The sequence below is a fragment of the Neolamprologus brichardi genome, chromosome 13 (genome assembly GCF_056152115.1).
Source record: "Neolamprologus brichardi isolate AB-2024 chromosome 13, ASM5615211v1, whole genome shotgun sequence".
NCBI lineage: Eukaryota > Metazoa > Chordata > Actinopteri > Cichliformes > Cichlidae > Neolamprologus > Neolamprologus brichardi.
Genome location: NC_142116.1, coordinates 19,706,901 through 19,731,227, shown reverse-complemented (window position 1 = coordinate 19,731,227; position 24,327 = coordinate 19,706,901). Strand labels below are relative to the sequence as shown.

At 42.1% G+C, this 24,327-nt stretch overlaps 1 protein-coding gene across 1 annotated transcript in view; it reads right to left on the bottom strand.

Annotated features, from left to right (window-relative positions):
- itga9 (integrin, alpha 9) overlaps window positions 1–24,327 on the bottom strand; it is a 48,724-nt gene that overhangs the window by 6,620 nt on the left and 17,777 nt on the right. Inside the window, exons 16-26 of the mRNA XM_006800815.3 lie at window positions 9,334–9,486; window positions 8,185–8,261; window positions 7,629–7,776; window positions 4,004–4,090; window positions 3,739–3,818; window positions 3,560–3,643; window positions 2,998–3,106; window positions 2,797–2,904; window positions 1,461–1,586; window positions 1,180–1,299; window positions 998–1,093 (exon numbers count right to left, since the gene is read on the bottom strand). Coding sequence (XP_006800878.2) covers window positions 998–1,093; window positions 1,180–1,299; window positions 1,461–1,586; window positions 2,797–2,904; window positions 2,998–3,106; window positions 3,560–3,643; window positions 3,739–3,818; window positions 4,004–4,090; window positions 7,629–7,776; window positions 8,185–8,261; window positions 9,334–9,486 — 1,188 coding nt within the window. The remainder of the gene's footprint in view (window positions 1–997; window positions 1,094–1,179; window positions 1,300–1,460; window positions 1,587–2,796; window positions 2,905–2,997; window positions 3,107–3,559; window positions 3,644–3,738; window positions 3,819–4,003; window positions 4,091–7,628; window positions 7,777–8,184; window positions 8,262–9,333; window positions 9,487–24,327) is intronic.

The following is a 24,327-nucleotide window of genomic DNA, read 5'->3' as shown; positions in this document are numbered from 1 at the left end:
TCACCGGAGTACGTTTCACTGCAATGAGCACACTTGCAAAGTGCTGAAAGAGCAGCATGGCTTGGAGACATTCATACCAGGTCTGAATTTTCCGAGCACAACTGGAGCTCAGGGTCAGCAGGCCTGCAACCCAATCAGTGCTGTAATCTTTTCCAGGATCCCACTGCAAGCATGCTGGTTGCTAAACGCAATCAGCAAATCCGATCTGCTAGGCCATTTGATCACTCAGTGTACAACAATGGGGGGAGGGTCTGTCCTTGTGCACATCTAAGGGACCCCCAAAAGCAGCTAATAGAAATACCACTACACAGTAAATCCACAATGACCAGCTGTTCCCTGCACTCATGTCATTTGTGACAGATCTGGAGCACATCAGCAATTCAAGGGAATTGTGACCGAGCTTCTAAAGATGAACATATGTATGCTTTTTGATATATTTTTGCAGGGAAAGCACACAATCCTTCACCTGTAACCTCTGCATGGGTAGAATCTCCAATAAGCATCTGACCTATGTGACTCCTTTTGAGCACATAGGTCAGCAGCAGCAGTTCTGTTCTGCCTGCTGCTTTTGGCAAGATGAAATGTGTGACGGCTATTAATCCAAAGTGAGACAACATGGACAAAGACACAAACAGTTCACTGAAATTTGCTAAAGTTTATAGATGGTAAATGGACTGGAACTTGTAAAAAAGGCTTTCTTTTTACATTTTTAAACAAGTCTTATTCAAACATTCACATTTTTCTATACCTAAGGTCTTTATCTAAGATTCCTGTGCACACACATCAATAGCTGCATTGGGACAACTCTGGTTTCAGTATCTTGCTCGAGGATACTTCGAATTTGAGTAGCCACCAACCTTCTGATTGGAAGATGACCTGCTTTCCTTTCTGAGCTAAAGATGTCCCATTTTTGCCAAATTTTGGATTAATATAGAGGTTTTTAGATATTCTTCACTGACATGATCACACAGTGATGGTAAATTCATGGCATACTCACAGAAATGTCCTCTGGCAGGCCATTCGGCACCTCCACTGTCCTGTCATTTACTTGCACATTGCCCCGTGTGACGAACTGGATCACAGAGGAAGAATCCTGTCGGCGGACAGATTGTAAATTATGTACTGCTTTAAGAATCACAGCAACCTGTGAATGAATTTATTACCCTGCTTGAGCCTCACCGTCTTTAAGATTTCAGTGTTGAGTAAAACTTTTATATCTATGCTCAAAGCTTCTTCTTTTAACTGTGGACCCAGGCTGCAGGAGATCGTCATACAGGCTCTTCCAGGCCGATCACAATCCTGTTAAAAAAAGATATTTGAAAAGCAGTGAGAAAAAAGAAGGACGTGTGATAAACAGATGTTACACTGACTAAAAGAAAATAAAAACAAGAATCCTCATAGGGGGTGACTCTCAGTGACCTCTGAAAAGTCAAAGTGCAACATGAGGGCTGTATATTTACCAAGACTTTCCGTCCTGATTTGGTGAAGAAGGCAAAGATGGAGTGAAAGATGCTCTCTTTGTCCTGGGGGATGGTGCATGGTGTTGGGTTCCTATGAGGAGTGCAGTTCCCTCGACCGTTGGCCACCTGAAGCACAGTTATTTAACAGGCATGTGTGACATGGGTGCAGAAGAAAGAAAGCATTTTTGCCAAGTTTATGCTGCAGACAGGTTTGGGCGTGACATCGAAAATGTTGACGCATGTACTTTTGTCACCTAAACTGGACCTATCACGCTATTGTTAGGAGTCTCCAGGGCTCACAGGAAGTTCTCTCCAAGAACAAGTTGGAACCCCTCCCAGACTGTTTTCCCCATATGGAGTGATTTAGAGGTGTCTGGTTTACTGCCCAGCCCCAAGAGAGCATTTCCCCTTTCCTCTCTCCTCAGCTGGACCTGAAGCTCTAGAGGCGGAGATCTCCACATTGTCTGTTCTGCTAGAGTACCACCCAGCATGTCTGAGCTTTTATTGCAGAATTTTCCAGTGTCCTGTGTTTCTGCTGCATTTGCTGGCATGAAGAGCCATAGGCTCCACCAGCAGCTGCACTAAGTTTGGCAGGATGGGAGATTTTGTGCAGAAAAACTGCAAAAGCCTGAAGCTTTTATATATCATGAACAAATGGAAATGTGTGTAAAATGTGAGAATACCTAACTATAAAACATAACTGCGCTACTGTCCGATGTGCCACAGGCTGCATGCTTTGTTAACAGCTTTATGATATGTGGTTCCAGGCTAGGGATGGTACGGTGTAGTAGCCAGCCCCTTCAGGTGTCCCACTCCCATTTCGTGCAAGCCGTCTGAGCCCCCTAAAGTGATTCCAGATGGCTGTAGGAGGGATACAGTCAACTCTGTCTGCCCATTCACAGTCAATACAATTAATAGTTTGAGCACCCCCATTATCTACCTGTATGAAAAGCTTAATGCAAGGGTTAAGAAAATATTTCAACCTGGTAGGAGTATTGTGTTTCTTTGTCAAAATGCCAAATGTTGTGAAACAAAATGGGCGGCCAGCTTCAGTAGCAATGTCAACATTTTTGCTTCAACTTTCACTGGTCCTGTGGTGCCCCACACTAAGCAAACTGCCCATGAACAAAAACCCAGAGGTATAGCAGCTCTCAGTACATAAAAGAATGCTTTGGAGTGGATACAAACAGCTGTGCCACGAGGAGCAAAACAAGCAAGACTGATAGGCTTTTGCTGGATAAATGAGTTAAAAATGTGGCTTCCTGCAAGTGAATAAACTAATAAATAACAATTTGGTCTGGATGAATAATGTTGATGGACTGCTGCTGGCATCCACCTGTGTTTCAATGATGTGGAACATCTCAGCTCCGTTGCCAGTCAGCCGGTTGGGAATCCTGATGTCCACTCTGGAGCCAGGCAACCTGCTGGGGCCCTTGTTTATAGCCTGGAAAGACATCACACAGAAAGAAAAGACGGATAAATATACAAAGAAACATTTTTAATACATATCTTGGTATCTATTCTCTTCCTATAGTACCTGAAAAGTGAGATTGAGAGGTTGAAAGTTGCAGTCCATGTCTTCTAATTGGACAAAGCGTGAGTCTTCAATGGAGTTTCCATACACAAAGGAGGTTGGTGTAATCACACTGCAGTTCAGGAAAGTGATGAAAGATAATTTATTAACATGGAAACAAAATTATTTAAATGACAAGAGACACAATTATGTTCTAAAAAGTTCCATAAAAATTTTCGGTTTGAGTCGCGCTCGGCTCGACAGAAGCTTTTCCTTTATCAGCAGACATATTTGTCCAGCTTTGTTCTAAGCCTCCCTTCACATTAAAGACAGCAGCCTTATCAGATGTCAGCGTTCTGGCAGATTTGGGCTGTTTTACATCTCTCTCTCCCTCCTCTGTGAAGCAGAGCTGTGATGAAGCATTCGCAGATAAGGCTTTTCAAGTTGATATCCTCCATACTGACAAACACTCCCTCGCTTCCTGTGAGCCAACTGATGGGCAACCAGCTCAAGTCGCTGAGATAGCTTTACATTTTGCAAAGCAGTGACTACACTGTTGTGGAATTCATATTTGTCTCGTTCTTACCCAGTGATAGTGGTGTCGGTCTCGTGAATCAGAGGGATGGAGATATCCAAAAAGTTGTCGGAGAGATTGTGCTCGGGATTGGCGCTAAAAGAAACAAAGATCAGTGAAAATGAATATTTCGCTTACAATTATTTGTGTAGATAAATATTTATATTTGCAGTTATATTTGAGCTTCTCACCTTTTTGCTTGAACTAAGAACTGCAACGTGTCATCTTCTCCAGAGAGCCGAGTCGTGTCAAAAATCACTGCAAAATGATACTGCAAAGACAAAAAAAACCCCCCAGAATAATATGGGGTGTCATATTCTCAACTATGAAAAGGTTTTTAATGCGATAAAGTATGTCTGTCTGTCTGACACTGAACTATTCCCAGCAGGAGGCTGGTTACAGAGGAGGTTAAAGCACGAGTACTGCAGCAGTTAATTCTACCTTAGTTTGAGCTACCTTAATCTGCGCTCTCATGAAAGGAAATCCCACTCGGCACTGAAGGAAGTCCAACTCGACAAGCTCACAGGAAATACCCTTCTCTTCCTGCAAAAAGAAAGATAGACAGAGAGAGTCAGTGGATGCGATAAAGACAGACTGACTGGAGACAGAGGGGGTGACACTCACGGTGACCAAAGACACAGCGAGGAAGGAACACTAGGCAAGACGCAGACTGTGACGCAGAGCAACTGGTTCTGATAGTGGAAAAAAATTGGTAGTAGCTTTTGATGTTAAAACAATGGCGACTGGTGGACATACCTGCCAGCATTTGGGGTGTAGTCAAAGATTATTAATAAAAAATATAAACAAACCGACTCAAGTGTCTTACTGAAGCTGTAGATTAGGTTAAACAAAGAATGCACAAAGCAGTGATGGCACACACATCTTAGCGGGTGGGTAATTGGAAAACGTCCAGGCTGCGTGTTTGGAAGCTTGTCTAAACAATATAGAGCTTCACCGGCTGCGCTGTATAAACACTCAGGCCTTGACCCTTACGAGGAGTAAGAATTCCTTTAGCGAGAGTTCACCGAGAGGCTGTCAGCTGAGCTCATGTGCTGGGAGAATGAAAGAGGGCAGAGATGCTTCACAATTACAAATCTAAAAAAAGAGACAGCCTAGCGCTCCTGGAAAAGAGGCTTTGGGTAAGTCATACAAAGCATCTGCATGCACGGGCTGTTGTCCAGTTAGAGCCTGTGTTTATAACACTTTTCCAAATATGACAAAGGAAAGAAGTGTGAGGGTTGTCTGTGCTGACATATTAAAGTGTAGAAATCCATCCACGGTATCATCCCATTACCCCTTATTCAGCAGTTCTTAGTAGCAGCACACAGGGTGTGGTCGTGCCCTACATCTTCATTAAGTCAGCTTAAATAAGCAGCGCTGTGCTCTGCGATTGAGACTATGGTGACCCCGGGCAACTGGGGACGAGGACCCCAGCATAACTGCCAATGATGGAATTTCCTCTACTTCCTGTATTCCTCCGTGCTGCTGTGCAAACACTGCCTGTCCCGTGGGGCTGGGCAGGATTGGGAAAGTCAGCCTGTTTACCCATCACCCACCTGGCAGCCCTTGAGAGAGAACAGAGCATTCGGACATATTTTCAATTCTCTTCTCTTTCTCTGTCAGCAACACATACATGCTGGAGTTCTTGCAAATGGTAGGGTCATTAAACATCACCAGGACTGTTTACCCTGCTTTAGTGTCAGCTGAAGCATCTACTGGTGCAGTTCATCAATGTGGATGACAACACACAGGAGGCCTGTGTCCTGCATGTTCCGCGTGTCTCTTCATGGCTTCTTTGGTATTTAGACAACTGGATTTATATTGGTTTACTTTTTCCACACCAGTGTCATCACCTACTTTTTGCTTTCCACTCAGGTACGAAGATGAAGAGCTACAGTACCCCTGCTTTCACAGCATGTGTAAAGTGTCACTTCACTGCCAAGAAAATCTGTGATTCATATATTCTTGGGTCTGAGGGTCCACTGAAATTCACACATTTCTTTGCTGGAACTTCTGGGCTTTTCACCACAAAGCTGACTTGGTCCAACTGTTAAATAAGCCGAAACCCACCATGGCAGAAGCATTCAGATCCTTTCCTTTAATGAAAGCGGTCACAACTCTCAGAATGACAAATGTGTGCATTCAAAATAAATTAACGAACTGAACATGAAGTGTTAAAGGTAAAAGCAGTAATTATGTAGAGTGGTTTATATTAATACAGCAAACTCTTGGTGTATTCCCATATTACTGCTTACATGAAACAATGATTTTGATTACATTTTAATTAACCCATCATATCTGCAGTTTTTCATTTACACATGTGGACAGCTTTGATCATTCTTTGGTTATATTACAATGTACTGTATACAAATCTTATTCTACACAAACCCATAATTGGCACCCAGTCTAATCTCAATGTAGTAGTTTAATCTAACAAATAGTTCTGCTTTGTGTGCAAGGCTTTTTGTAAAGTAAGTAAAAAATTAGTAAGTTAAAAATGTAGCCGAGTGCTCTGAAAAATACAAAGACATGAGACATTTGTCACAGGTCCAGCTAAAATTGACTCCTTAAAATATTTCAATAAAAAAAGAAAAACAAAACTAAACAGAAGCCAGCAGAGCTCCTGAAACCAATTCAGCTCCACAGTTTTCAGACAGCTTGTGTTGCAAGAACAACAGAGCCATAACCCACTCCGCTCTTAAATATGAGGGGAGTACAAGTTCACGTTTTGCTCACTGGAGGAAAAGCCTAAAGGGAGGGTTAGGAGCTGACCTTTACTTCACCAGAAAGGGGTCACATCATCACCTCAGACTTCTCCAGTAGTAATTAGAAGTGTGTGAAAGCGCATACAGCGGTAAATCTTCTCACCGGCCTCGTTGTCATCTGCACATACTGTTCGCTTCCTGCTCCCTTTGTGCAGCAGAGAACTTTGACTTATCAGGTTCCTGAACAAAATGAGGCTCTGGGGCTGCTGGTAATCTGACACTTAAAGTCAGTCGCTTTCATTAGATTAACTTTGAAACCGAAACACACTCAGTGTTTTTCTAATATTTGCCTGCAGCGTATATTCTGTTTAAATTCAATTTCGCCATTGTTGGGGGTTTCAAATCCTGCCACAGGTTGTATCTTTTACCGCGATGGCCTCATCCATCACAGGGATGAAACCCCCCCTGCCCCGACAAACCATCCAACTGAAGATAAGCACAAGGTCCATTTTTGGGGGGGGCACAGAAACTCCCTCTTGATGAATGCTGTCAAAGTGCACCATCTGACGTGGCGTCACGCTCAGCTACAAGCAGCCTTTTTGACAACAAGTGAGGAAAAAGATGTGAGCAGAGGCAGAGGTGGACACTGTGAAATCGATCGGCAAGGAAAATCTCTCAGGTTTAATGTGGGATGGCAGTGGGTAGATATTTCTTTAACAGCGAAAGAATGCTAAAGTCATTAGAAGTCAAACTATATGAGGAGCAGGTCTGATTATTCCCCATCCCCATGAAGGTCAGGAATAATCCTCACTTTATGTGGACATTTATCTAATTAAATGTGGCCCTGCGAGAGTAAGAATAAGTCAAGCTTGTGGAAATACAAATGTGTGTTGTGCCTTGTTCCCATGCATACAGCTCATTTGTTGATGACATGGTGTGTCTGTCTTAAATGAGTCAGAGGAGTGTTTGACAGCTCAGCCAGAGGAGCTGCCCTCTGACACGGGACAGCTGCTGCTGCTCCTCCTGCTGGGGCTCTCCGGGTTTTTATGCTTTCATCTTCACTTCTACCTACACAGCTCAGGCAAAGCTTTAAGCTCCCCCGTCGTCACGCAGATCTGGCTTTCCCACTGTTTAGACTGTGTTCCTGACATATAATCATATAGTCTTTTTAAATAAACAGTCCTCGGGAAAATGTACATCACAGCAGGACACCAAGGCCATCCATCTAATACGTGTGTGCAAAATATGATTTTGTAAATCGTTACGGCCTCAGCTTCGCTTGTACGTTACTAAAGCGAAAAAACAAACTGTCAGATTTTAGATATAAATATGTGAACCACAGTAAATAAATAGCAGATACTTCAAGAATCACAGACCTTCTGCCAGAAGTTGATGTAGAAAACTTCCCTGGAGAAGTTCAAGTAGATGTTGGTGTCATAGGCGTCATCGCCAGCGTTGGAGATGGTCAGGTTCAGAGAGACGTTCTTCACTCCTCCAAGGGCCAGATGGGGTTTGCTATGCAAGCTGGTGGGTGCACAGAGTAAACAGTGTACTTCAGCAATTAAAAACAATCACTGGAAGAGCAGTAAGTACAGCTTTATATTAAGTAGCCTTTAATTTTTCTTTGAAATTTTTAGTGTACAAAGAGAAGTGCACCTGCAGGAGAATAGCTGTTTGTTTTTGGAGCACAACAAAGAATACATGCAGACAAATGAGTTGTTAGGATGACAGACATAAACTGTTGAGTAGAGAACAGGAGATAGATAATAATGGAAAGGGAACTCCCTAACTATGGAAAAGAAAACCTATGGATCCTCTCCAAGCATGCGTCAGAGTTCCACTACCCACACCCTCATGGCCTATGAGGTCAGCTTGCTTCCTTAGTACTGGAAGAAAAGAATGAATCTGAGCTACGAAGTAAAATGTTTTTACCCAGAAAGCAACAGTTTCCCATGAAGCCTCAGGTCCGCGGCACAGTCGTCTGACAGGCAGTTCTTCTCAAACCAAGTCTGAAAAGGAAACAGTACAGTACACAGTTCAGATGATCTCATGCTCTGAACACACTGACTCCACATTCAGACTAGGGGGCGGTGTTGCTTTGCTGTGTGAGCTGTCCTGTAGTTTTGCATCCACAAAGCTATCTTTCCCTTAATTAGTCAGAGGATGGGCTTTGGTTTAAATCATGAAGGGAAATTTAAGTCGAGCGTTAAAGTCTGATGCAAAGTTGATGAGTTTCAGATAAAACGGATTCTGTAGATGCTGAAATGCAACTGCCTCGCTCTTTCAAGAAGTGCATACACCGGGGGAAACACATGTGGTCCAGGTTAGAGGTGCTCGCAAAGAAAATAAATGAATCAGTCTTTTTGGACTCCACTCAAGAAAAGCTAACACAGGCAATAATAAGCTGGTAACCAACACCAAATCATTACAACCCCACATTGGAGCCATTTCCTTCATTCCTACTGTGGTTTGCAGGAAGACACTTCTGTCTTTTAATATCAGGTTTGGCGGGGGTCACTTTTAGTCAGGAAATGAAATTTATCATAAATTGAGCTGGTAGGAATTAACTGTCAACCTTTTACAATAAGAGCAAGGCACACTTAAATAGACAGAAAAACATAAAGTGTAACATATAAGTAACATTTTACTGTATTTGTGTAATTTGTGAAAATAGAATGAAAATTACAGTGAATGTGGATTTAGTCTGAACATATTTATCGTACTGTTACACAAGATTTCATTTTAAGAATGACAAATCCTCTGATTCCTGCAATTTACTTTAAGGATGGGATCGGCTTTCTTTTTTTCAAAGAAGTAACTCGGTCAGTTATCGGTTTTCCCTCAAGAGCCTGCTTTAATCCTGCAAATATTTGAAAAACACACAGTGAAATAGCTGGGATGTTCATGATCCTCAAAGGCAGGCTACTTTAAATCCAACGGCTGATAATATTTCTCCATAAAGAGTCAGCATCAAACTTTATTAGATGTTGCAGATACTGCTGTGAAAAACATGAATTTTACTCTTCAGGATTTGTTTTTAAAGCATTCCCCTTCACGTCACACTTAAAAAGCTCTCCGTACTTCATTCCTCGCTGCAATCTTGTTCCCTTTCCTCCATCGCAGCACTGGAGTGAGCGCGGGAAGGTCTCGCTCCTGGGGTCCTGTCAGCACGTGGGTCCCCAGGCTGTAAGCCACCTCGAATGTGATGGCTGTGAACACGTCCTTAACATCCTTCTGTGGAGAGCAAAAACAAGGCTAAGGCAGGGGAATCTGTCCAACCACAGACACACTAAAACTAAATGTAACCTCAGATATATAACTGTCATGCAGCTGTCTGGGTGATTGCAGTAATTTAACATCTTTCTCCGATTAACGCCTGGCGCAAAGACACATTACACTGCAGATTACTGGAAGATCACACAGTCTGAAAATGTCATATCGTAGTGATCAGTCTGCCAGGGCTGCACGCAGTACACTGATAAAATCACGTGAATTGGTTTGTATGGATGGCTGACACATCTCATCAACATCAATTCCTCTTTGACCATCGTTAAATATGACAAAACACGACCACCAGTGCAGATTCTAAGCAAGGCACTTTTTTTTCTTTAAAAAAAACCTGCTGGCACTGCCTCTGAGAGATATATTGGCATTCCTGGCGACTCCATCTGAGACCATAAAAGAAGTGTTTGATTTGGCATCAGGTTTGGAAACACAGACAGAAAGAAAACAGAGCTAAATGTGATCAAATCCTGCATCTTCATTAGATGACAGCACTGAAAGACATACATGGGAAAAGCTGATACTGATGTTGGTTTTTCATCTCTTTGTCTACTCAGCTCTTTGAAGGCAGCTTGCCGGGTCTGGCTTTGGTCTCGCTATCTAAAAGCCGCAGCAGAAAAACACACACACACACACGAGCTCCAACTGCAACCGGTGTCCCAGTCCTTGACTGATGTCAAGCTAACACGCAGCCAAGCCCACAATGTCAACACAAAGGGCTTCCCGGTGTCTTCCGGTGACCACTCGTTCTTTTGCACTTTCTCTCTCTTTTTGTCCACCCACCCATCCTCTTTCCTCAGGCAGGCACAGGGCCAGTCTGGGCTTTGACATCAGGCATCACCAGTGCCAAACCCACCCAAATCATCAGCAATGAGAGAGTTATAGCAGGAAAGAGCAAACGTTAGTGCAGCACATGACAAAAACAGATGATTTAAGGCTCATTTGGGAAACGGTGCTCATCACAGATAAAGACAGATAATATCGGAGCGTTTTTAATTCATTTGTGCCATCATGTGCTTGGATCTCCTGCCCAAAAAAATAATAAATCTGACTTCGATTTTATTTTCCGGATTAAAAAAACAATCATTTTCTCAATAATAATAAGTTACTCAGGTAGCAAAGCAAGATGGCGTCTTTAAAATCTTCATTCAGAAACAAGATTTTCAAATTTTCATTTTAAATCCACCATTCAGTTCATTCCTCTCAGTGTTTTTCTACTGGCAGGTCACCTAAGCTGGGAGGTAACAAATTTGTGACACAATTAGTTATTGCAGGATATGTATGAAGCACTGGCAAAGTCCTCAGTGTTAGCGGCAATTAAAGCCGAATGCATGAAATGGCCCCTTTCCGCTGGCCTCTGAGTGAACTGACCCCCTGGGAGATAACTGCTTGGGTCTCCAGTCCCAAATTCCCACTGCTTATCTCGCATTTTCACAAGCCACAAGGGAACTGGAGGACGTAATGGCTAGAAATAAAAGTGGAGTATTTTTGCCCAATGTCCTTCCTAAAAGTGACCTCTGTGTGCATGTAAATATTAAGAAACATCCCAATGAGCTTGCTGTTGTCAATCATAACAGAGCATCTGTTTTTGTAGAGATGTAGGATCACTTAATCCTTGACGCACCGGACCAAAGACTGCTAATTGACTCGTGAACTCCCAAGACTAACAGCGCACTCACATTAGAAGAACCAGACTCTGTTTGGTAACACTTGGCCTAAGCTTTTATTATCCCTGGATCAATGCCGCCAATTGCCCCACCCGGATCCGCACCCCTCGCTGGGCCATTTACTCCCACCTGATCCTTCTTTTAGTTCCTGTATTTATGGAACAGAGGAGCTCCTGAGGTCCAGCTGAAAAAGACAGTGGCTAGTGTTTACCGCCTGCTACCTATATTATTATGGCAATCGAAGCAATAACTGCTCCTTACATGCTGGTGAAGTTCAGAGGCAGACTTGTGAGAGGCCATTCTGCCACTCAACAGGCTTGCACTGTGTTAAGCCTCATTTAAACACAGAAGCCGCAGGGAGCGCCACGGGTCTCAGATCAGATAGGGCAATGACATGAGTGGAATTTCTGATATTTGGAGGCCAGTAATTCGAGTTAAACATATAGCTCTGAATTAGCCCTAACACTAGTTGCTCAGAAACAGGGTCTAGCATTGTAATCATCAATGGCTACCACACAAATCCTCATTATATGGCTCATTATATGCAATATCTGTTTCTGTTGGATTAAAAATATTTTTGTCCCTTTCTATCTCCTGGTCTCGGTCTGTGGATGCTGTAGTGATTTTTTAAAATTTCCCATACAGATTTAAACCATGTGAAAAAAATCCATCTCTGGAGAGAGAACTGCCAATAAAAAGGCTAAATATTCTGCACCGTCACTGAACAGAAGTCTGAAACTTTTGATCATCTCTGGGGCAAAATTACTCATTAAAGGTTCCAGTCAATACTGTGGAGATGCCAAAACTCAGCAGGAGGCAGCTGTTTTCCAGCAGTACCCACCTTAGCTGTAAATTATTGGCTGTAGGATGAAAAATCGGCATGTTAAAGCAGTTTGCTTCTTTTACAACAGGCTCGATACAAGTGCTTCCCGGTTTACTATTCATATGTATTTAATTCACAGGACACAGATCAGCTTGCTACGCCACATGTTTTGAAAGAAAACATGCGTTAAGCTGAACGCTCCCTCGCTCTGGAACAAGACTTCTGCCAAAATACTATTTCTGTGCTCCGGTTCACACTCGGGACCCATTTATTTGGCACAACAGAGCATAACTCACACCTTTACCAACCACTCTTTTCCCTTGACATTCATTCCTGCTCCCTGAATGGATTTCCCCCACACACCCATAACGTAAGCATAAAGTACAAAGCTTGCATGATTTTAATGAACATGGCTACCGTGTGAATTAATCTTAGCCTTAAACTCTAGTGCTAGAGCTAGACTTTCACATGTTAATCTGATCAACAAGATGGCAGTGCACCAAGCTGCCCCATTCATGCTCACGGAGCAGCTCCATCATGGTGGGTGCGGGGAGGATGACGTCAGACTGCAAAAGGCTCTGATCTGCACTTTAAACGCCTCATGCTTGGCTGAGATGAAGAGCTCCATTCTTAGCCAAACCATTCCCTCAGAAGCATATAGCTTAAGCCTGGTCATGGGAAGTCTTTATTAACTTGGGAGGGAAATGTGAATACAGCACTCCTTTTAAGGACAATAGATGTTTGGATGACTTACAGGTTGAGGCCGTTTTATTTGAGGGCTAAATGCCAGGGAACTCTTTTTTTTTTTATGGAAAAACCTTTTTTTTCTCCATATGTGATGAATGGATCCAACCTGTTAAAGGTTAGGAGTAAGGGTGTATGCTGAGACACTAGGAGACAATGTGAAATTGAAAGTATTTATAGTAATGTCTGCAGCATATGGCAGGCATGCACTTACGCAGCTTATCCAAGCGTGTCCTTTAAAAACGTCTAGAAATAAGACAATTACAGAAAGTTTTAGTGACAGAAGGTCACAAGGTACAGCAGCTGCTCTGCTCAGAATAGGTTAGCAGATGTTGAAAGGCCTGGAATGACAAACTGAGTGGGAGTAGGGAAGAGCGTTGTCTGGTTGTTTCTGCTAGAAACCTATGGAGGAGTCAAATAGGAGCAGCTTCAATCTATCTGTGAAAATCATCCTCATGTGTCATGGCAGAAAGATTAGAGACTGGACCTGTGGAATCATCGTAATTCCTTAAAAAGGCAGACCAGCAGTCTTCACTTTTAAACCGGAAGAGATTAAAATCACACATCTCTTACTGCATAACAAATTTGACAGTCTTACTTGATTTATCTGCAATGAACCTCACTCACATCCACAAAAACCACCATTTACATCCTGCTAAAATCCCCCAAACTCTTCAAATTGTCATTCCCAGAGGCAGGATATTCTTTAAAAATCTAAATAACTTCCTCCAAGGACATTGTGAAGGACTTTACAGTGGGAGTAACAGCAGACCTGTGAGGTTTCTCACCATTAAGCTTTTATTGTGCTTTTCCTCTAATTTTGTTACTTTAACTGTGCCTGAGGGCACCATTGTTCTCTCATTGTCTCGTCACACAGTTTCTATTTTCCTTTAAAGGAAATTTGTATGTTTTCTGCATTATTTTGAGAAAGAATTGATTTTTAGAGTAGGCGAAAGAAACTGAAAAGTTGATACTGTGAAGATGTACATGGTGGTTGAATGCTCATCTAGTAGACCTGACCTAGTAGGAGTGATGTTGAGTTGTGTTTCTGATCACACGGTGTCTAGAAAATCAAATGTGCCCTTTTCCATTAACTATTGTGGTCCGCTAGGACAGTGATTATTGTGTTTGACATTTGGCCAGATACTGAGTCAGTGACATCATTTTCTTCAAAGACATCACTACATATGGCCGACAATACAAAATATAATAATATAATAAAATGTCACCTTTTAGATGGCAGACCTAAAAGCTAATCCATGCAACAGTTGCAGCGCATTTTTATCACATAGTGTAGTTGCGTTTGCGCCCACTTGATCGAATTCAGACCAATATTCACTTAGTCTCAGTTCTGTGTTGTTCTTCAGTAATTCTTGCGGGAAATCTCTGTAAACGTAGCTGTTTAATGAGCCACTTCTGTCTGCTGGAACTGGTAGAGTACTGGTGGGTTTTCGAGTTTTTAAGCAGAAAGAAGCTGCCCACTCTGGCCAAAAGCAACACTATGAGTCTCAGTGAGAATAAACCAAAGCAATAAAATCATTGTCCTACCTGCGAAACAATGAACTGAAGCGAAACAGCTCTATAAAGCTGAGGGGAACTGCAGGTTGAGGTGATAAAGTTTTGTTGCAGGTGAACCCTTTGCATTGTTTTTTACATTCTTTCATTGATATATCGGATTTAAAAAAAAAAACTGTCGGCATGGCAGCTTTGAGCAGAAACGTGTCGTCTGAAATAACAATATGAATCTGTGAAACTAAACATGTTCTTTGTGGGCTCTCTGGTTTACAAAACAGAAAATGCTCTTGGGCTGTAATACCGTCAGTCTGTCCAAAACCAAATGATTCAGACTAATCTGAAAATGCCAGACTACCAGTCATTCAAAATGTATGCAGCAGGCCTTTGAAAACAGTTCCCATTCAAAATGAGCCATGTTTACGCCAACCAATGGAAAATATTTCACTCTGTCTGATGTTAGTTGTAGAGGCAGCGATTCTCAGATGCGAGTCCAGCTTCAGGCACCAACATGATTTATCGCACACTGCAAGTCCACAAGCTGTTTGACACCAAAAAGAAAGAAAATCCAGACTTGCGTCAGACTGATGACACAAGAGCAGTTCATCGTACTTATCTTCTAGAACAAAAAGCAACTATGTAACGAGACAGAGATAGTTCTGCTTTTTAAGTCCATGATACAAACTAATGTGTGGATTGTGTAGTTCTGGTAATTAGGAGTAAATTGTGCTTTCAGTAAACAGGAGTGGCCTACTGTGAACCTTTGAGCAAATAAACTTCTACTGGTCACTGTGCCACTTGGACAACATGGAAAAATTATGACAGAAGTGAAATTTCCCATCAGAATCTGTGGTACTGTTAAGGTCCTAGACTCATGAAGTGTTCACTTTCACTCTCCACTTGTTTCATTTCATGTTTCCATGTTATGTTCATTGTCGAGTTTGTCAAACTCATTTCAAACGCCTGACAAATTTGCCCTGAGATTAGATCATCTTTCATTTCAACCCTGCTTTCACCCTCACAGTTTTAACAAACAGAACACTGAATCCTGAGCGCAAATTTGGTCCACTGCTGTTTCTGTGAAAACATAAATGATCCAAATCCTATCCTTTAGCCAAGGCTGAGCGACGCTGTGGTGCATTGTAACGTCTCCCATGAGCAAACACGTATTTCCTCCAGGCTAAAACAGATAAATAGCATAACTGGCAGGAAACGTATACCATCTGTCCTATCATGCGTGAAACCACATCACAAACAGCATCAAGACATACTTGTGATGCTTTCATGACAGCGTGGAGACAGGAAACATTCATTTGCTTTGAAAATGCTGATCAGACTCCTTCTCTCACTAAGTAAAAAAAAACTTGCCCTGACACACTCACCTCTTTGCTTCAGACTTCCAGTAATTCAACTCCCTCCTAAATAAAGAATTCGAGAATTTATTGCTTTTTAAAGCAACGTTCACCTAAATACAAATTACAGAAAACTTTTATGCTCTCGTATGCATCATAAAGAAGGCATTCAGCATTTGACCCTCAGACAGTTAAAGCCACAGCTGGGATTTATAAAGGAGGAGAGAAAGGTGCCTCGCTTCCCCTGTGGAAATTCGCAGATGGAATTGGTTTACTGCTCAAACATACCAAATTCATCAGCGTGTTATTTTTACTACATTCCATCAACAGCAACTTGATTTAATGCCAGCGCTAACTATAGCTGCATTAGAGTAATATCTGGATTTGAAATCTAGCCAGCCACCTATAAATACACAGATGTTTTCCCTCATATCTCGGTTCGTCCTTACTCGGCTCCCACACTGTGACACTCTTAACACATTTTTTTTTTTGTTTCTGGTCTATTTTCAGCATCACTACTACATCTCATTTAAGCACTTCGCAACATTCTTGAAATGTTGGAAGCTGGAAGGCGATGCAGTGGAAAGTCAGCAGCTGACTGAGTAAATAAAAATGGAATAACGTGTACTGGTGTATAACTTCTTCATTTCTCTGCACAGAGCTCCTGTCACCATCATGTCCGATTATCTTTAATCCCTTGGCTGATGTCTATTGTAACCTGAGTGACATGTGCAGCGTTACCACAAGGACACGTCCTGAGAAGCAAAACAAACCTAGCTGAAAAAAGGAAAGAAAAATCCCAAGGAGATCCTTTTAAGGAAACACAAACGGTGTGTCCTTAGGCAGCTTTTAAGTCTGTACTGGAGAATATTAGTGATGCTAGTCACAATATGGAAAAAGAGAGCAAGATAAATATGAGTTTATCTCTATCCAAATGAGATAATACAAAGAAATACTGTTTTAAAATGTGGCTACTTGTATTGTATATATTATCTGGAGGCAGATAACAGAGCGATAATAGAGTGGGAGTCATGAGGAGAGATATTGAGAGGCATGAGAGGATTTTGTGAGCTGGTGATGCTGGTACGGTGTTAAATAGCTGTAATTAACATTAACATGTTTGGGGTTTTTTTTGCTACAATTGATTAAATAATGTGAAAGCTGTACAATATATGCCAGAACTGTATAGAAGGTTGTGTTGCACAACCAAGCCAGTCATTTCGATGCTTTGGAGTTTGATACTGAACTCAAAAAGCAACTCAGTTTGCGTGCAACATCACCAAAGTAAGGAAATCCCATGTGACTTCTCCAGTCTCTTTAAAATTGAGACTGAAGAACTCACTTGGATGACTGACAAAACATTTCTCGCACTGAAAGCGCAACATCCACATGAACAGAATCAACTTTCTGGGATGACACTAAACGTACAACAGAGAGAAGCATGGGCAAAAAGTCCAAGTATTACTGTTCAAGTAAAAGTTTGGATGCTTTATTGTTCAAACTGCTATTTCATCCAAAAATAGGGGCTGCTGACAAACTGACAAACCTATCAGATACAGGTGATAGTCACAATGAGAACTACAAAATTTGCTGGCTCTTACACAATTCTTGAAAAACTATTGTTTATATTTCGATTGTTGCTGTTAGATGTTAGCCCCCTCCCCCTAAAAGAGTGCACAAAGTGTTTCTACTTTATGGACGTGTTTAGAGCTGGATGATATCCAGACTTTGGCACAACACTCACACAGATGTATATGCGATCAATCAGGGTTGCAAACATAAAGACTGCCATGACTGATCTCCGCGAGGTTAGTAATGTCTACTGTCTTGTGCAGTCTGGGAGATGATTGAATGTTAGGGTGGGTACAGTTCTCTCTGGTGGGGTCGGGTGGGCTGCCCTGGGTCCTGTCCCTGCCGGTAACTGATGCCCTCAGGGGTCGGTGCGTTGGTGGTTCTTGGTGTCCAGGGCTGGGCGCTCAGGTATGTACCAGCTCACTCCCGGTGGCTACTTGGTGGGGCCTGGCGCCTGTTGCTCGGTCAGGCCTCTTCCGGGGCGCGGGGGGCCCTCGGGCCTCCGGCCTCTGGGCCTGCGGCTCGGTTCACTCTGGCACAGCTGGCTGCCGGCAGAGCCGACGGGCACGCCACTGCAGCCCCCTCTGGCTTCTGCTCCGTGGCTACTGGGTGACCCCTCATCTGGGGCTCTCCTCAGCTCTTCCCAGGACGGTGGCACGGATGCCCCTCCGGTGGTCCTCCTTGGGCTCTCGCACTCTGGGGCCTCTGGATGTCTGGAGCCTGGATCTCCTCCATGCCTGCTTCATGCCCTGGGGGACAGGGCTATGGCTCCCCACACCCTCTAGCAGATCGTTACATGGGGAAACCTTTTGAATACAAGCGCGCTGATCCACACAGGTGTTCACATGGGTGTTCACTGTTCATAGACATAAACTACACCTTTATTGGCTGCTATTTCCAAGCACATTGTGCGCTGACGGTCCTGCTTGCTACACAACAACATTTAATATTTAGTATTTACTGCTGTTTACACCTAGCTAGATTAACGTGATGGTGTTGTGTTTAGTATGTTGCTCTGTTTTTTTTTTGCTTTTTTTTTTTCTCTCCACAGGTGATCCAGGAGATTTTTTTCTCTTCTTTCTCTTTTTAAGTGCCCTTTCTCACTGTCTCTCTTCCCTTCTGCTTTTCTTTTCCTTCATCTTTCTTTCTCCCTTTCCTATCCCTCAGTCATGTCTGTCCCGTCATTCATGAAAAAAAAATTTAGGTAACGTAAAGAGAGATTAACGTCCTTCGAGATCCTGATTAATCTCCTTTGCGGATAAACAGGAAACGTGTTATCTGTATTCCTACGCATTTAATTAAATAAAAAGCACAACTGCTAAAAGGCTGAGGATTCGTTTTGCTAATTTGGGCATCATGTTATGACAGCCTAAAAGACACCACACTGTAATAATGGGTATATTGAAAAGGGCTGTTTCAGTCCCAGGAGAAAACATTGCGCTGATGGATGAGATACCAGCAGGGTGGAGCAACTTAAAATGTGCTGTTTTTAAAACAGCAGTGTGTTTGAGAGTGCGTTTGAGTCTATCCCATCCTGGTGATAGAGGACATCTCCAGATGTTTCCTGCAGCTGATTTCATCACTGTGTTCAAATCTGGGGCATTTTTACTTCACTGTTATTGTTGGAAACCATTGTTTTCTGACAAAGCCGCGATAAGACCGCAGCACACACACACAAGTTTATCAAATCCACCTGATGAACGTACATTACAGTCTGCGCTGCATATAAACAACCGTCTTGAGTATATATTTGTTCCATTTCCTTTGTGGCAGATCTTGTCTGTTTACACAGGAAGGGGAATTTAATGTTGTCGCCACCAGATGTAAACAGACACTATTAGCAAACAGCAGGGAGAAATAATAATGGCAAACCTGCTGGGTTATTAAAAAAAACAACAACAAAAAAAACGTCATTAAGACGTAGCACAGCATCACAGGCTGCTCTTACGAAATACATACTCTATGTTTCCTCTGCGGTGAAGTCGGAAACATGGCAGGAGAAACTCTTTCATTGTGGTCAGACTTGGCCACCCATTATGTAGCCTTGCTGTGGCATCATGTGGCAGTAACCCGGCCAAAAGACTGCAGAAGCATTTTGCCCGGCGTGCTTAGCTGCCAAAATCAACAAATCATCAAATCTGCCCAACCTCTGGTCGCCTTGATATGAGTAACAACGATAGATTTACTATGGCAACAACACAGAGTAAGTGTAACAAGCAGCCATCCCAAAAATAATACCTCGCTTGAAGCTCGCATACACACATATGAAAGGAAATTAACAAGAACTCTGACTTGTTTTATGGTAACAAACGTCTGCCGGCTGTGCTCTCACAAAACAGCCCTGCAGAAGACCTGTAATGTTCATACTGGCACAGCCATGTAGGGAAATCCTGAGGAAAACATTTCCCTGAGCTAAAATTATCCTGAACAGCTCTTCTATAGCATTCAGTAAATGCTATTATCATTCAGCTGAAATCATTTATATGATGCTGCCTATGACAATTTCTACTTGATTTATTGTTACTGCACACAGCTTCAGTGGTTTTTGATTTTTTTCCATTATATACTTAATAAATAGGTGCTTGACTTGCTGCCAAGTGTAGCAGAACAGCTGGATTTGATTACTTTCCTGATATATGCTTCCATTGTATCAGCTCTCTTGGCCTGAGGTAAATGAAACGAGGAGACCAGTGTCAAGGGAATTGCACATTTCTGTTGAACTTTAAAGGGGCAAACAAAGCAGGCAGTGTGGCTGCAGCTCTGAGTTTCCACGTGCCAAACTTTGACTTTGTCCTTCTGGACACTCTTTGAGATGCAGCCACAGGAGCTCCTGGTTTGTCTTACTCTGTTTGTCTGTCAAGAGCAGACTTGGGTCAAACAGTAGTTTCAGATGACTTCACAATTGTTTTGACTTACATTGATTTTATTGCTATCGTTAAATAGAATTAAGTAAGATGTCATTCACCCAAAGGTGTAGTATACAAGTACTGTTACTTTCCAGGTCTTCTAGGATGCAGACACATGTCTAGTAAACCACACTTCAGTGTGTGTCTGGAACCAGATACAGTAAAGTAAACCAAGTAACTAAACATGCACATCAAGTAATACATCAAGGCAAAGTCTGCACTCAGGATCACTAATGAACCTCTAATACATTTCACTACTTTTCATACAGTCTCACTGATATTCTTGTTGGCTGCTGTTCACGTTCGATGTTGTCCTAAAGGCTGTTTGCTGAAATGACAGGCGTTTGGAATTTAGCCAAATGAGATATGAATGACGTATAACACAGCACCAACGAGCAGGTAAATGGACTTTTAATTCAATTCTGTGACTTCACTGACCACCATCAGTCCATCTACTTGCCCTTAAACAGTCACTGCGCACAACACGACCGTAGAGTAATGATTATCATTCAGTCGACCGGAAAGGGCGTTGGAGCATTTAGCTTTGACAGAGAGATGGCCGTGCTTTAGATACCCCAATAATAGAAGCAGTCACCAGAATGTAGTTTGGCCGACGTTTAAATATTGCAGTGGTGCCGAGCAAATGTTACTGCAGGACATGAGATGTAGGACACGTTGTATATAGGCCAGAGGAGAGGGGGCCAGGCAGGATACTTTACAAGCTAAATTAAACAGACAACTGTTACAGGCAGGGCTTTAGTTGCCTATTTTAACTCCTCCTTGGAGCCTGTGATGCATCTCCAGTGCTACACAAAACCACTCATGACCACAAATGGAGCTGACTTTTGGCATGATTTCAAGGCTCACGTGTGCTCAACAGTAATGGGACTGCTGGAGTAAAACCATGCATGATGATGGATATACGGCCAACGATGTAAACAGTGAAGAACTGCACAAAATATAACAATGGAATAATTAAACTCATATATTAAAATTACCAATGGATCAAAGCCACTTGTGTATAGCCAAACACTCTTTAACACAACTGATGGGCACCGATGACCTCCATTCAGAGTTTAGTACTTTCTTAAATGATAATAGGAATTGATTAACTCATCATGTTTTACAAAGATATGCATGTCCTGACATTTTGTACAGATATTTGTGGTTTACAAATGTCATATCTTAATGATGTTGGTGATAAAATCCTCCATCTATTCATCCATCCATTCTTTTCATCCTTATCAGGGTTGCAGGGTGGCTGGAAACCCAACAATCGTTTTGGTCATCCATTGTAGCTGACCATTTTGAGAAGAATATTTTTTCTTTTCTGTTTGTTTGTTGAACCACTTAACGCTGATTTGTAAATCATTCAAGCATAAAAGAAGCACCCAAATCAAGGGATGAATACAAAACAGACAATTTAGCAAACAAACAATTTTAAATTGTATCTTTAGGGACTTTGTTACTAACAGCCTGTTGAAAAAACACAACTTGCTTCCATCTCCTTAGTTGATTCTATGAAAGATAACAGGAATAAAATTGCATAATTCCACCAACAATGTGATTCCCAAAGAGCTATTAGCCAAAAACTTAGCATATCTTGGCATGGTGTAAAAAACAAAAACAAAAGACTAACTACAGCACATGAATAGTATCCAAAAGTCATGTTGTTTAAAAACATTAACAGAGGACCTGACACAGGATGTCATCTGATCCTTCAGTTGATTGATCTACTGTTCCCTGAAGGTTTATCAGAAATGGTCTTAGTGGAAAATTGACTGTCAACAAGCCATTCTTCAGAAAAAGAAGCAGAGAAAAATGGCTATGTCAATTCCAAACTACAAAAGAGCTGGACTGGAAATCAGTGGCAACACATCACAATGCCAAAAGCAGTAAAGGTATACCTTTCGATAGAACAACACACAGTCGGGGATTGTCAGCCATTGATTGACCTCCCCAGTGACTGGACCTCAACATTATTGAAGCAATGTGAGAGAACAGAACAAAAGAAACACCCAACATCCAAACAAGAGCTTTGAATGGCTTCAAGAAGCCCGAAGAACTTTTCTTGAAGACTACTTTTCAAATCTTTTTTAGTTTTTGGTCTTCATAAGTTCAGGCTGAGTTAAAGAATAAAGGTGGTCATACCAAACATTGACTTTCAAGCTCATTAGAATTGTGCAAACTCTGTTTTTACACTGTTTAGTTCTGTTTTTCCTGTACCGCTAGTGGATGCTACAAGCTAGCACTGCTACCCTAGCAATTCAAAACTGGTCCCTTTGGGTTGAGAAAGAAGCAAGACACCAAAATGAAAAACCCATGGTTTGAAGGGAGCAGATGTGTTTGTCTTGCTTTTTAATGTATCTGAATGAAGAAACGTACCTGTTTCCCAAGCATTTGCACTTATTCTTGTTACAGGTTAAATGTGTAGGTGTCCATTTGTGAATAGCACTCCAAACATTCAAGCTATTTTACTACTTGGACTGTCTGTCACAATAGGCTGAGACTTTGTGCAGCAAATGTAATTTACCAAGTGAACATAATTGAACATCAAACTGAAGAATTTCTACTAAAAGTTGGTGGTTTGCTTGTTAAATGAATCATTTCCATCTCATGCACAGCACCTCATGTGAACTTTCAATCACTCATCAGTCATCATGGCTGATTTCCCTCCCTAAATGTGAGGTACAACTCCAGCAAAAGCCAGCATGGAGTTTATTTAGCTAAAAATAACCAAACAAAGGCCATCTGGAGGGCTGGTATGTTGTTAGTGATGCCAATGAAAACATGTTTAAAATGATCAAATTGAAAGTAAGAGGAATTTTGCTTGAACAAGTTAGACACTGAACTATTTGCTTCTGTACTCTGTACCCTCTGAAGAACTCTTGTTATGCTCCTGTGTTCTCAGCACGTCATGATTTATTGAACACACTATGTCCAGCTTTTTTTTAAACTTTACTTGACTTCAGATGGTCAAAGCTGAACGTGTGTGCTTCATGCACATTATGCGGAACTAAGACAACTTTAACAGTGTATTATTCAGTTTCTGAGCTCATTTAAAAGAATTTGATGTATAAAGTCAATAAATGGCTTCAGCACATGGTCAGCAGCTCTAAACGTGAGTGTATCTCGGAATAACTCTGGGCCTGCTTCCATCGGCTCTCATGCATCAGGGCTTGAGCAGCCAACCCCAACCTGAGGGTTTTCCATCAGGAGCACCAGCGTGCAGTTCCAGTTGACACAACAGCAGCCCAGCACCCTGCTGTGACGCTAGTCTCACTCTTGTGTTTTTACTGTACGTTTAAGCTGAGAGAAGGGTGGGGGCGCGCAAACCCTCCACCCCCGAGGATACAGTCAAGGAACCAGCTGGTTTCCATTAGCATACCTCTTCTAGGGAATGGGAGGATTGGCTCATGTGGGCAGACACATGAGTAAGATAAACGATGCGATTGGTCAAGCACAGTAGACCCTCTGTGAGAGCGGAGCCAGATCACCTCTGATTATGGTGATTCTTTAGCTCTTCTCCCAAACATATAATGTATGATGACAAAAACTCATGACAGATAGTTACCATGCTAAGTTCTAATCTTTGGGCCCCTTTACTTTTTATACATATTTAAGGTCATTTAGCCTGTAAACAGTCTAGCTAGGTTGCAATTTGCGCACCACACCTTCATAGTCCTGTGTGGCTTTTCACCTTTGGATAACTTCGGGGGTTTCTCTTGTGTGTTTTGCAACCAGGCAGGTGGAATCTGAGGCCATATTCATCAAATCTATAAATAAATAAACAAACCAAAGAGTGGAAGTCCTTTTACACCTCAGTCAAGCCAATCCAAATGCACCATATGTTACCCCAAAATACACTTTCCATCTACAAAGTTAAATATTTGCCAAACATTAAGGTATTAAAGCATGAAAATGATTTGTCCTCTGGGCAGGAGTTAGAAGGGCAGAACAATACCACTCTTTGTGCAAGGCTAGAGCCAGAAGACATTTAAACAGGTGGAAACAGGTGGAAGCAGCTAGTCTGGTCAACGGAAAGACTGCTAATGCTGTGATCAGACCAACATCAAAGTGCAGTTTTTATACAGCGCCTTTAATTCGCTGAGAGCTGCAATATAGACGCTGTCCTTGAAGCAACATCTGGCCTGATTGATGGCACTTACACTACAAGTGTGTTTGTGTAACAGCTAGAGAGATGGCAGAGATAAGTG